The following is a 13414-nucleotide window of genomic DNA, read 5'->3' on the forward strand; positions in this document are numbered from 1 at the left end:
CTTTAAACATATTTCATTTGTTAAAATCACTCTTTGCTTTATTGTGATTCATTGAACACATTTTCATTACAAAAATAGATTTGAATCATACATCTCGTATCACAAAACAGTACATTGTCTGCTTGATGACAATCTGATTAAAAATAAAAATCACATCTACTGAGCTAATGTAATTTATATAACCCTAGTTACAGCATTAATGCAATTTACTATTCTCAGCGTCACAGTTTTTCTGGTCATTATTGTAGTATTGATTGTAGTATAGTTCAAGTTTCAGTTTAACTCCAAGAATATAAAAAACTGAGGAACGTCCATTAACACTGCATTAACACATCCATACTCTCCATCCATACTCTCCAGCCATATCTCACATCCGTCGTTTGTAAAGAAAGACTTAATTAAAGTACATATTACGCTCATTTCCAGGTTCATATTAGTATTCAGCGTTTCTCCTGTGACATGTCTCCATGCTTTAATGTTCAAAAAGCACTTTATTTTTCTCATATTGCCTGTGCTGCAGCACCTCTTTTGTCTTTCGTCTGAAACCAGAGCCCAGTCTGCTGTGATTGGTTAGCTGGCCGGCTCTGTTGTGATTGGTCAAACGCTTAGAGATGTCCCGCCCCTTAGCCTATCACATACAATGTGTTGAAGCGCTCGCCAAAAGAAGCCCAAGTGTTTCATAGTGAGTTAAAAAACCTATATAACACACAACAGGAAAGAGGAAACCCAAAAGAGCATAATGGGGCCCCTACAAAACCGTAAGCTAATTTAATAGCATAGAATAGATCATTAAAAAATACTGTTTGGTACATGGGATGGTACAACTAGGGCTGGGCTTATATCATGTTGTGACTGGTGTTGTCTGTGACTGGTTTTAAAGGCTGCATTACAGTAAAGTGTTGTAATACACTGAACTAACCAGACTTCTATTATTTGCTTTCACCTGCAAAAAATCCACATTAATGAAGATTGTATATAAAAACTCTCACTGTGTATATTTCGTTGAAGCATCAATGCTCAAACCTACAATATCCAGGTAGTCGGTCCAGAATATTGTGATATTTATGTTTATTTCATATTGCCCAGCCCTAGGTACAATTGATTTGTATTGTAATGTAAAAGTTGGCAGATCATAAACACTTTTGGTCTTCTATTCTATTCTTCTATTCTTCTATTCATAATTTCAAGTCAGCTAGCTACTGTCTTTTTTGCATTTCACCCTCATATGGCTTGATCGCTTTAATAAACGTTATCAGCTTAAGCAAAACGTATAACCTCCTGAACATCTCTTGTGGCCTCCGTCGCTTCAGAGGAATCCTGAGCACGGTCGGGTCTTTTGTCTGAATTGTTCACTGCGCTTTTTTCTTCTGAGTCCTCTTTGCGTTCATGTACGTCTTCGGAGCGTTTTGAGACCTTCCTTCGACAGAGATATCCTTTCTTAGCAGGTGGAACCAGACCCAGGAACACGGCACTGATTCCCAACCCGGCCGCACCGGAGTAGAAGGCGGAGCCGTAGTTCTGAGTCAAATCCACCAGCAAACCTGGGGATGGAGGAGATATCAAAGAAGCATTAAGAAGGGCACTCCAACAAATAACTTATTTGGAGTACAACGTTAATATAAAGTCTTCTGGGACTGAAACAATTATCTCAGTTTGGGATTGAATACAATACTTTTTTTAATGTAAAGCCTGCATTATAAAATGATATTTTTATGAATATTTCGGTATCTACTGAACCAATTTGACTTTTATTTTTGTTAGTTTGTCTTTCCTAAATCTCTAAACTTTATTTAAGTACTAAACATTTATGTTAGCCCGTCAAGCAAAAAGGTATACCCTAAGCTTTAAAAAAATATGATTAATCTTTAAACATTTGTCGTTCGACAGATAAATACTCGCCAACTATTTTGATATTGATTAAACAATGACCTCATTTTAAAAAGAGATGACTTACTTTTCTCTCTTTTTTATTATATTAACTTAAAGGGGACCTATCATGCAAAATGCACTTTGGTACGTCTTTTATACATGAATATGTGTCCCCGGTGTTCCAGGGAACTCACCAAGTGTCAGAAAACACAACCCTCTCTATTTTCCTCCATACCCAAATCTCTAAAAAAGGGGCTGCAACGGATCTGATAAAAACTGATCTAGATTTGAACACTGTCCTGACGTCAGGACAGTGGCGCTACGGCTATTGGGCCAACTCCACCAATCAGGAGGAGACAGCCACGGCCATTGCCGTTCGAAAGCGCTGGAGACGCTGTAGTACATATGCCAGGCCTATAGGTGGTGCTGTTCTCACAGAATCAGCCCTTGCAAATCCAGAGCTAAAAAATGTCAAATTGAGCAAAATGAGGCATGGCTAAAATGCATGATCTGTTTGGTATTTTGAAAAAAAAAAAGTATAAATATACCTTATATAGGTATGGCCCTACACTATATTATTCAAATATAGCATGATAGGTCCACTTTAAAGGTGGGGTAGGTAATTTTGGAGAAACCAGCTCGAGTGCGCTAGAATTTGAACGTACACAACCGTAAAAAATCTGCCCCTTCCTTCAGACTTCCTTACAGAGCCCCTCCTCCAACACACACGAACGCGCACATGACCAATGAGGGCACGAGATAAGTTTGTGCACAGGTGGAAGGCTGACAGGCAGGTAGGCCATCCAGTTATTTTAGCCGGGCCGGCTCAGATGATTGGTCGTGCTTTTTACAGCGCCACGGCTTCCACAGGTGACATTTTTTAATGTATTTATTGTCAAAGCATTTAATATATTCATTGCTATCGGGAAGTTAAGAGCATTCCATGGAATATAACAAAAAGTGTTTCTGAAATAAATGACATACCCCACCTTTAATACCTGTGGGTTTTGGACAGGTAAAACAAGACATTTAAAGAAATCATCTTGGACTTTTAGAAACTGTGGTGGAAGGTTTTCACTATCTTCTGATATTTTGAAGACCGAACAATTCATTGTTTTCGTTGCTGCTGTAGATAAATCGTATATCCTTGGTTATAATGTCAGTGTGGGATTAAATCATATTAATCATATTGCTGGATATCCAAACTAGACCTCAAAACAGCATTTATGCATTTCCTGTTGCTTTGTCATCGATTGCTTTTCTCTCCATCTTTCCTCTTTGATTGACTGTATGTCCAAAAGCATACAGTCAATCAAACATATACACCATCACATCCTTGTGTGTTAAAAAGCTGCAGTAAAATGAAACCATAGCCAGTATTCAGAATAAACTCTTACCTCCAAGTGGGGGTCCAGAGAGCCCAGCAAAGCTCTGTATGAACACGTAGACCCCGGCAGCCGAAGACATCCTCTCTATTCCCACCACATCGTCCTCAGCCAGCATCGGGATGTGTGTGCAGGCTACCGTTCCCATAAAGAACCCGTAGAAAGCGCAGCAGACCGCCAGGCCGTAGAACTCCGTCACCAGAGTGAATCCCACCACATCCACGGTCATGGTGATCACACACACCAGCAGGACGAGCAGCTTCCTTTTCCTGAACATTTCTCGTGACATGATCCACCCGATGGAGAACCGCCCGAATATCTCTGTCACGGCCATGATGGAGAGCATGTACGTGGCGTGACTCCGCTCCACGCCTCGACTCACGCTCAGATCGATGATATATAAAGGGGGCACGAAGAAACACAGCGTGGCAAAGAGTCCGAACATAGAGTAGAGAATGAAGCTGCACTCTCTCAGGATGGAGAAATCTATCAGCTTTGATTTCGTTGTGGACGTTTTTCCATCACCTGATTTAATTTCCTCCACTTGCATGATTTGTTTCTCTGCATCTTCGCTCCGTTTCTCCACAGATTCAAATGGACTAGTCTTTGCTTTACCGTTTTCCGCAGATTTCTTGGCTTCTTTGTGCAGTAAAGTCTTCTCATCTTGGCTGCTGTCGTACTTTTCCTTTACGGACTGGACTCCAGAGTCTCCTGTGCTCACAGAGGTTCGGCGGAGCTCATTGTGGGAGGTATTCTGTGCATTTGAGGTAGTTGAGTCCTGTGGGTGTATATCCTCTACATTCACCGGTGAACCGAGGGCTTCCAGCTCCTTTGGGGACGACCCTTCAGCTTCTGTCTCACAGCTCACTTTGGGTTTGATGATGATTGGCCGAAGCAGGGCTCCACAGATGATGATGGTGCTCTGCAGAGCTCCTATCACTACCATGGTGTGTCTCCAGCCGATACGGTCCCTCAACGCAGAAAAGGCTGAGGAAGAGGAGGTATTTAGTGATTGGTGCACTTAGTTGTAAATATAACGGTTCTGTTCTACATTTAAAAGGTAAAATAAAGTGTATTTGTAGGATAAAACCTTGAGATTATCTCAATGTAAAGGGTGTCCTTAACAAAAAACTACATATGATAGAGGACAGCATAAAAACACACACACAGAAAGCAATTTCTCTCAACAAGTCAATAAAAAAAACTATTTGTTGGCAGTATCTGTGGCTCTTTACCAATTGTTCCCACCAAAGATGTGAATCTTTTTTTTAAATGAGAAGAAAATGTAAAATTTTATTTCACAAATAAGTGTAACAATAGCCTATAACAGCTGAGCCCTTTGGTGTGTATCAAAGATTACACACAAAGGAATACATCATTGATTTTAGGGACTATTTTTAGCCACACTCTAGTAGGCAGCAGGGTGTTGTTTGAAATAAGCTGCAGATCTCGGGGGCATGTTGAGGAGAAACATGTCAGTGCAAGCGTGGCTACTGATGTGTTTCTAATAGATTTTCTTACAACAACTCTACTAATACTTGTTGTAAGATCCATTATTGGTTAGTTTTTACTTTTCTTGGTAAATACTGAAGACATTTCTTAGTCTTCCTTGAGTTTACTGTCTCTAAATGAGTTGTACAAGCTGACCTGGTGCGAGGGCGAACATAGACAGCGACTCTCCGGTGGAAGCTACAGCTGTGACCAGAGACCGCCGCCGCGTAAAATACTGTGAGAGGATGGTCACTGTGGGGAGGTAGGTCAGACTGTAGCCCAGACCTGGAAAGTGGAAATAATGCAAGTTTATTAAATGGTTATTGATACAGACACAATTCTACTAAACCTATTCAAAGACTCAAATAATTATGTGATGATATAGGGTAGAAGAAAGCATGTCATTACCTGCTACCAATCCATATGTGATGTATATTTGATTGATGGAGCTGGTAAAGCTGGTTGCGATGGTACCGGTGGCGGTAAGTAATCCTCCGATCATAACAACAGGCTGGAACCCACAGCGGCTCGTCAACACGGAGGAAAGAGGACCTGAGGAGAACATACGTTGTTAACTGAGGGACTATAACACAGTCATTCTCACAACTTATTTCAATGCATAGGCTGTGTTTTACTTCCTATAACTTCATCAGCTGGGCTCACCATTGAAGGTCATGACAAAAATGCAGATGGAAATAATCCAGGAGACTCGACTGTTGGTCTCGCCGAACTCCTCCATGATGTCCTGGAGGAAGATGCCGAAGATCTTGATGGTGCCGTAGGTGAAAGCCTCCACCACGAAGAAGGCGATGGCCACCATCCACCCCCAGCCTCCATCTGGGGCTTCTGGGTACACATTGGGCCCCAGGAATCGCCCCCTCTTGACTCCACAAAGTGCCATGCCCTGGGAAGAGAAATGGGAGTTTAGAGACCGGCAATAATTCAATTTGTTCTTCCTGTCTCTGTGTTTTCCCTCCTGTTTGATTACCTGGTGCCTTTGCCTTCCCTCCCCAGCTATGTATTGTCTTTGTGATCTTGTATGTTCTTAGGGTTAGTGTTAGGGTTAGGGTTGTCAGATCGTCATCTTTGTTCCTGTCCAGGCCTGATGTTTGGAGTATTTCGTCTCTGTCGGATTCCCAGCATTCCTGTTTCGTCCCCTTGTTTTTGTGTTAAACTGTTTTCAGCTTTTCTTAATTAATAGCTAGATTTTTGGTTATCAATTCCTCACTCCCTCTTTCACTGCGCTTGGGTCCAACCTCCTGTAGACCCTGACAGTATACTCATGTTTGATTGCTCAAATTGTAACTTGCTTTGGATAAAAGCATCAGCTAAATGTAACGTAATGAAAAAGATTATCACTGTTTATCCCAAATATATGTATTCAATACCACTGCAGTCTGTGTTCCTCTTCACATCGAATATGACAAGGCTCATAGTCTCCAGTTACAGAAATGAGCTGATGAATGGCAGTAAATACGATGCTAATTCTGATCTATGAACTATGGCAGCTTTCCTTTTACACAAAGTGGTTCTATGCATCTGAACCAGACTACAGTACAAACACGGGCAGGGCTGTGGTGCATCATCTTTTTGCACAAGGCTGGGCCTGATCAATGATTAATGCAAAAGCACTTCGGTTGTTATCAATAATACAGTTTTAGACCTATTTAAAAAAGACCTTTTGACCCTGGGTAAAACATGAGAATATTGTGTGCCCTATGGTAGTAAAATATAGCATAACCTTGTTTGCATTTTATCTCCATTTTTAATTTTTTTAATTTACACTGTATCAAATAAGCTGGATGACTCAAACTCTCTCCTTTTCTGATTTTACTTTTACTTCTTACTTTTGTACAACTGATGTGTCTTCACTGTATACTCATACAGCTTTGATATAGGCCACATGTGTCAAACTCAAGGCCCGGGGGCCAAATCAGGCCCTTGGTGGATTTAATTTCGGCCCGCGGGATAATTTTTAATTACTATTAGATCTGGCCCGCCGGTATATTGCACGCACACCTTCACTCAATCCTGAGGGTTTCCTCAGCTCAGAGCCTGACCCCAAACATTGACGAACTTGCACCCAAGATGAGATGCCAAGTATCTGGCTTGAACTAGCATCACAGAGCAGCACACTGAGTTTCAATGGATGTTTCCTTTTGTACTTTTTTTCTTGCGACAACAGGGCATGTTTGTTTTTTTCTTTGAGGGAAATTGTTTTTTTGAAGCTGTTGGCCTGTGGAAAAATGTAAAATCTGCAGACAGAGCCATAAGAAAGGAATGCAACTGATTATTTAATGTTTAATGTTGTTTTTATAGGCAATCATTTAAGCTTTGTTAGTTCCAGGTGTGCAATAAGTTCATTTCAATACGTTTTGCAATAAACATTGAACCAGTCCGGCCTTCGACTAGTACCGATTTTTTTATTTTGGCCCACTGAGTTGGACACCCCTGATATGGCTAATAAATAAAAAAATCCGCCCTTAAGTCAAAGTGCAGATCACGGCACCTTTAACACAATAATACCATGCAACATATAATCACATTTGGCCTAGTTTCACTGTTTCCCGTGCAATACTGTTTTGGGTAATCAATCAATCATTTACAGTCTAAAAACATGAATACTTGTCTAATTTATGCTTAAAGTTTCCAAGGCAGCTGCACCTTTTTTCTTCATTAATGGTGAGTAAATGGTGAACTAACATAATTCAATACCAGTTATACCTGCTCATCACATTTAAACCCATAAACATGACAATTATGACATAGAACAGCTATTAACCACCTGTTTACTACAGCAAATACAAATGCTACAATACAAGCACATTATCCGATAATTCGATCACTAATTTCAATGTACTGTAACACAACAGATTTAAAAGCTACACCTGACTACTACTGTCAGCAAAGAGATATAACAAAGATATTAAAGAATTAGAAAAAAAATCCACAAATATTTATAGTACAGCGTGAATATTTACTTAAGATTTGGCAGCTGAAATATCTGGAAAAAGTTGAAGAACCTTGACTTTTGTTTAGTTCACCAAAACTACTATATCCAGGGTCCATCAGTGCTCCTACATTCTCTGGTTAAATAACAGCCGTAATAGTAATAGGATTATCTTTACAGTTGATTCGATTTTTTAAAAAACTTTAATTCAGTGGGTGTATTTACTTTTTCAAGGTGCTGGAGTACAATCAAAGACTGGTCATCAACAAAGATTCAAAGGTTGTATTGTCATATAACATTCTTAGATAAGATAGGTGTTTACATAGTTTGGACTAATACTGCGAATTACTTATAAAAGTCAATTATTGAAGCGTTTCTGTGTATCCAAAACAAAAATATTTTCAATCTTCCACAAATCTTATTATATAGGCTACAATCAAATATACTTTTAAATCTTATCCAAGTAGTAATACAACAAAAAATTGTTCTACATATCAATTTCATACGTTTTTAATTGAGAAGTGTTTAATGAAGGGTGGAGGGGGGGGGGGTAGTATTGACTTTATGTCCCCGGCATGTGTTCCCTTCTTGCGTCTGACGCAACGCCCTCAGCCGGCTCATGTGCTCCGAGGACAACGTGACTTTAAAAGCCGCAAACACACCGTGTAAGTACTGAAATCTTGCCGGTTTGAGGCTTATAATTAATTAAATATACAGTTCATTCCACTCAATCAAACATATAATTAAATAATTTGTGTTTTAGCCGGTCTCACCTGTGTGTCGCTAGTCTCTTCCTTCCTTGGTCGCCGCTGTCATCCGCGATGTTTCCAAATTAAATGACCAACTGAACTTTCTTACGCATAGTATCACATGCGTTTGTCCGCATACACGCGCACCAACACGCTGTGATACACTCTCATGAAGTGAACACACTCCCTGTGTGAGACCGGCACGGGTGGGGGTGTAAGTAGGGTTAAAGAGATCTGGTTTAAGCCAGTTGTCTACACACTTCTCTGCAGATCCCCCCTCCTATAGTTTTAACGGTAGAGGGCAGAGTTGTTTGGTTTGGGTTCACGTTCGACTGTGTTTTGAGCAACAAACTCCACAACCTTCCCTCAACCTTTCAACAACTGTGGCGACACTGTCTGACTGATGAGAATACTACACTAATAGCTCCTTTATGAACTCCTTGATTACATCCTTTAATTTGTAATCTAGTTGTTCTCAACCATAAATGCTCGGAAGAGTGGTAAGGAATATGCTGTGTCTAACTGAAAAAAACCATTTGGCTGAAAAGTGATTTTTCTTAGCATCAGTGTTGGAAAGTACAGTACAGTTACTTTTATTATTAATTAATTTTATTGTAAACTTCTTCTCAATTCAATTTTACACTGTAGTATGTATGCACAATAGATACAGTGTAGTTTTGGCAATTTCCTCTTTCAGTCCCAGGCTCCTCCAACAGTGCAACATACAATAAGTCATCAAATGAAAATAACTAGTACAGGGACAGAATTGTGCAAAAAATTGCAGAAATAAGTAAACTATGTAAAAGAAGAGAGATAAGATAAAACCCTCTGATTGCAACACTATCTGAAAATAATCTTTGACTGTCTCCTCTATAATTTAGTTTAGTTTATTTATTTATAGTGTCGTGGACAGTCCCCATTGATGAACTGTCAAAAAAAACAGTAAATGGAGCAGCTTTTAGCCGACATGGCTAATTTCCAGCTGTTGTCCCCGGCCAGATGGTAATAGACACCCTTAAAATCACAATATATCAACAGCATTAGTTATAAAAAAATATAAAATAAAATATTGCAGGCGAAAGGATAAGAGAGGATAAAAGAGAACAATAAACAACACACATTACTACATACAGTACAAGTCACATAGAGCACATCACAATCACATAACAGAAACGAGGGGCAACATCCATGATCACAACATGTAACACTCACGCCATACTCAACACAGACTAGTGTGTGCAAGTGTAGTTCTCAGTGAACCATGTTTTTAAGTGAGCTGTGAAGGTGATGTGTTTGTATGTCTTTGATTTGAGTGGGTAGAGAGTTCCAGTTTTGTATTTCTGTGACCGAGAATGATGACTGACCAAAAGTACTCTTCCTGAATGGGACTGATAGGTCGCCACGTGTGGAGCTTCTAGTGGTCAGTCTGGTGTTGTTACGTTGAGTAACCAATGAGTTAAGAGGTGGAAGGGCTGTATTGTGCAGGATTTTGTACACCAGAACAATGTTCCTATACTTTATTAAATCTTCCCAACTCAGGAAGTTATGCTTGTTGAGGATGGTACAGTGATGGGAGCTGTTAGGTTTCTGGTCCAGTACTTTGAGGGTTTGTTTGTACAGGGTTGCTAGTGGCTTCAGTGTGGAGCTGTTAGTTTGCCCCCAGCTTGTGAGACAGTATGTTTGATGTGACATGATCATGGCATTCATGTATAATTTGGCAGAATTCAATGTCATTGTGTTTCTTATGTATTTAAAATCTGCTAGGCTAAACTTTACTCTTTGGGTCACTTTTTTTACTTGTGTTTTGAATGTTGAATTAGAGTCAATAATGATTCCAAGGTACTTAACCTGAGGCACAATATCAATATGTTCACCTGATATGCTTATATTTGACACAATGTTGCATTTTCTTTTTGTGAAAAACATTCCTACTGTTTTGTTTACATTAAGCTGAAGACAGGAGCGGTGTAGCCAGCTAGTGATCAGCACTAAAGCTGAGGTCAGTTTATCAGCAGCCTTTTGCTTTGTATTGGCGTGCACATATATCACAGTGTCATCGGCATATAGCTGTGTTTCCACATCAGGACAGACAGATGGCAGGTCATTAATATATAGCGTAAAAAGAAGTGGACCAAGTATTGAACCTTGTGGTACTCCGGTGCTTAAGTCTAGAGCTGGAGTGAGTCGATAACATGCTGACGCCTACCAGTGAGGTATGATTCAATCCAACTGAGTGTTAATGGAGAGCAGTTAAAAGCCGACAGTTTGGAAAGAAGGACCATATGATTGACTTTATCAAAAGCTTTGCGTAGATCCAGGAATACTGCACCAACAACACCTCCTTTGTCAACCATTGCTTTGACCTTTTCTATAAAAAAGCAGTTGGCTGTTTCGGTTGAATCATTTGCCCTGAAGCCAACTTGCATGGGATGAAGTTGAAATGGACTGTTGTTTAAGAAGGAGACAACCTGTTCTGACACCCACTTCTCAGCCACCTTGGATACTACAGGTAAGATGCTAATTGGGCGGTAGTTGTTGATGTTCAGATGGTCATCTGACTTGAAAATGGGGGTTACAATTGCAGTCTTCCATGCACTTGGGAATGTCCCATGTAATACAGATGAATTGATGATTTGGGTAAGAGGGCAGACTAGGTAATCTTGCAGTGATTTAAGTATTGTAGAATCCATAGTGTATGTGTCCTTAGCTGTCAAAGTTTTAAGAGAATTAATAATTGCTTTGGTTTTTAATTCCGATATGGGTTGAATGACATCTTACTTTCGTCGACTTTGATAATATGTTCTGCTCTCAAGGGAAAGTTCTGTGCAATCTCATCTACAGAGTTGATCAAATATTTATTAAAAGCTATGGCAAGTTGTTCTGGGTCTTGCACTAGGTTACCATTCTCTTTTAGTTCTAGCTGCTTTTTTGGCCTGTGCTTGATTCCCAGTAAGCTTTTAATCTGTTCCCAAATTATTTTAGTGTTACCTTTTGCCTCATTAATTATTGTTATGAAGAAGTTGGCTTTGGCCTTTCTGATTGTTTGAGTTACTTTGTTACGTAATGAAGTAAACCTATGCCTGTCAGTAGTTAATTTAGTTTTCAGTGCTCTTTTCAGTGCAAAGTCTCTTTCCTTCATCAAGTTCAATATGTCCGTATTGAACCAAGAAAGTGCATTGTTTTTGTTTTTTCCACTTTTCATTTTTCTGGAGAACATCTCCACTAAATCATGTAGCTTGGTCGCAAACATTTGGCTGTCTGTTTCTACACTGCTCCCAGTTAGCATACTTTCCCAGTCAGGATTAAATACATGTAAACTCCTTCCCACGCCTTTTCGGATGTGTAATTAGTTAGATCATTTGTTTATATATAATTTGTGAGTCAATAATATTTAGTTTATCAATTTGATACTGCTTACGTTTCTACAGTATCATAATTCTCTTGTTTCATTTCATTATTATATTACACGTTCGAAATAATCAAATTAAATGTGTCTTTGAAGAGGTGCTTGATTACTCAAAAACAAAAACAACTGTTCAGTGTGTTTATGCACCTGGCTGCCAAAGATAAACATGCAGTTTGACCGAGAGGCATTTCAGTGCAGAATCCATTTTTATTTATTTAGAAGACGGGCACAATTTCCTTAACGCGGACACGGAATGACCTCTGGAGTCCAGCATGTCTTTGACTTCCTCTGACCCTTCCTCTGAAAGTGGAGAGGACACTGAGGATTCTTCACTGGGGTGAGGGTCTGTTGTTCCCTCAGCCACCAGAAAACAGCTCCAGCTGCAGTACCCCGGGAAGCTCTCTTCGGAGTAAACACCCTCCAAGATTCCTCGCCGTCCACTTCCCCGGTAGCCTGTGCCAACGTCCTTATAAAGATGGTCGCATTGAAAGCACCCGGTTTCATTAAACAAATAAACAAAAAGGCTAACAGTTGGTTTTGCAGCGAGTCATCATAGGCTAACAGATGACTGTTTCCCTGTAAGACTGACATTTAACACGTGTTGCTTGTATTGCTGTCCAATTCAATACACCAGAATAGTTGTTAACTTTAAACAAACAACACGATTCACATTACTCACACTCTTAATGTAATTAGTGATTAAATCAACAATTAATGTAGGACACCTAGTTGGGCTTGCCAAAATCACGCTACAGTTTCATTAAATAAATAATCAAAAATGCTAACAGTTTATTTTGCCGAAAGCTATAGCTAACGAATAATTGTTTTTAGTGCCTTTAATACGGTTAGAAGCTATCATAAGCTAACAGGTGATTGTTTGTATTGCCTTAAGACAATCATAGTTAACGTTAGCTAATCACACTTCATTTCAAGACACCGGAATTGTTATTAATGTTAAACAAATAAAACTTTAAAAACACTTCACATTACTCACACTCTGTGCGTTGTCGTTCATATTCATGTCTCCTACTCGCTAGGTGGCAGTGTCACGAAAAACTAGGGTCCTAGGACTGCGGTCCTGAAACTGCAGTCTCCGACGCTGCAGCTTCATGCTACTCACTCAGACAGCAAACGCAAGGCATCACATTAGGTTGGTGTATGTATTCAATCACTGTGCTTTCTCTGTGAGTGTCACATACCTGAGAGACAGGGTTGTTGCTCTTCGTGACTTCACGGTTGATGTTTCGAGTTGTTGGGCCTGGGCACTGATGTACGTCTCCAGATAGCAACAGGTAGAGTGTGATGATGATAGGGCAGTTACTTTGACGTTTGTCTCGGACTTCACTATTTCGCTTAAGGTTATGTTGTTGTTGTTGTTGTTGGCCCGCGGTGAGAACAAATGTTTGCATCAGAGCGTGTTTACCGTACCCAAAGTGCTTCAATTTGTCTGTGTGCACTGCTAAGATGCAGGGCCCATTATTCGGATTTAAGAATGGACCCGTGTTTAAAAAGTTTAAAATTAAGGCATATGTTAAAAATGCAAGGAGAGCTCCTGTTACACCTG

General features: G+C 39.8%; 2 protein-coding genes across 2 annotated transcripts in view; one reads left to right on the forward strand and one right to left on the reverse strand.

Moving 5' to 3' along the window:
* Nucleotides 1–15: 15 nt before the first annotated feature.
* On the reverse strand, nt 16–8678 carry LOC117473642 (monocarboxylate transporter 7-like). Its single transcript, XM_034119329.1, has 6 exons — nt 8469–8678; nt 5409–5649; nt 5154–5297; nt 4902–5030; nt 3267–4241; nt 16–1541 (listed from the first exon to the last, which is right to left on the reverse strand). The coding sequence occupies exons 2-6, from the start codon at nt 5644–5646 to the stop codon at nt 1258–1260; spliced, it is 1770 nt and encodes a 589-aa protein (XP_033975220.1). The 5' UTR covers nt 5647–5649; nt 8469–8678; the 3' UTR covers nt 16–1257.
* The window catches only part of arsg (arylsulfatase G), a 20989-nt gene continuing 15870 nt past the window's right edge, over nt 8296–13414 (forward strand). Inside the window, exon 1 of the mRNA XM_034119330.1 lies at nt 8296–8360. The gene's annotated coding sequence lies outside the window, so the exon portion shown is untranslated. The remainder of the gene's footprint in view (nt 8361–13414) is intronic.

This window comes from Trematomus bernacchii, unplaced genomic scaffold (genome assembly GCF_902827165.1).
Source record: "Trematomus bernacchii unplaced genomic scaffold, fTreBer1.1, whole genome shotgun sequence".
Lineage (NCBI taxonomy): Eukaryota > Metazoa > Chordata > Actinopteri > Perciformes > Nototheniidae > Trematomus > Trematomus bernacchii.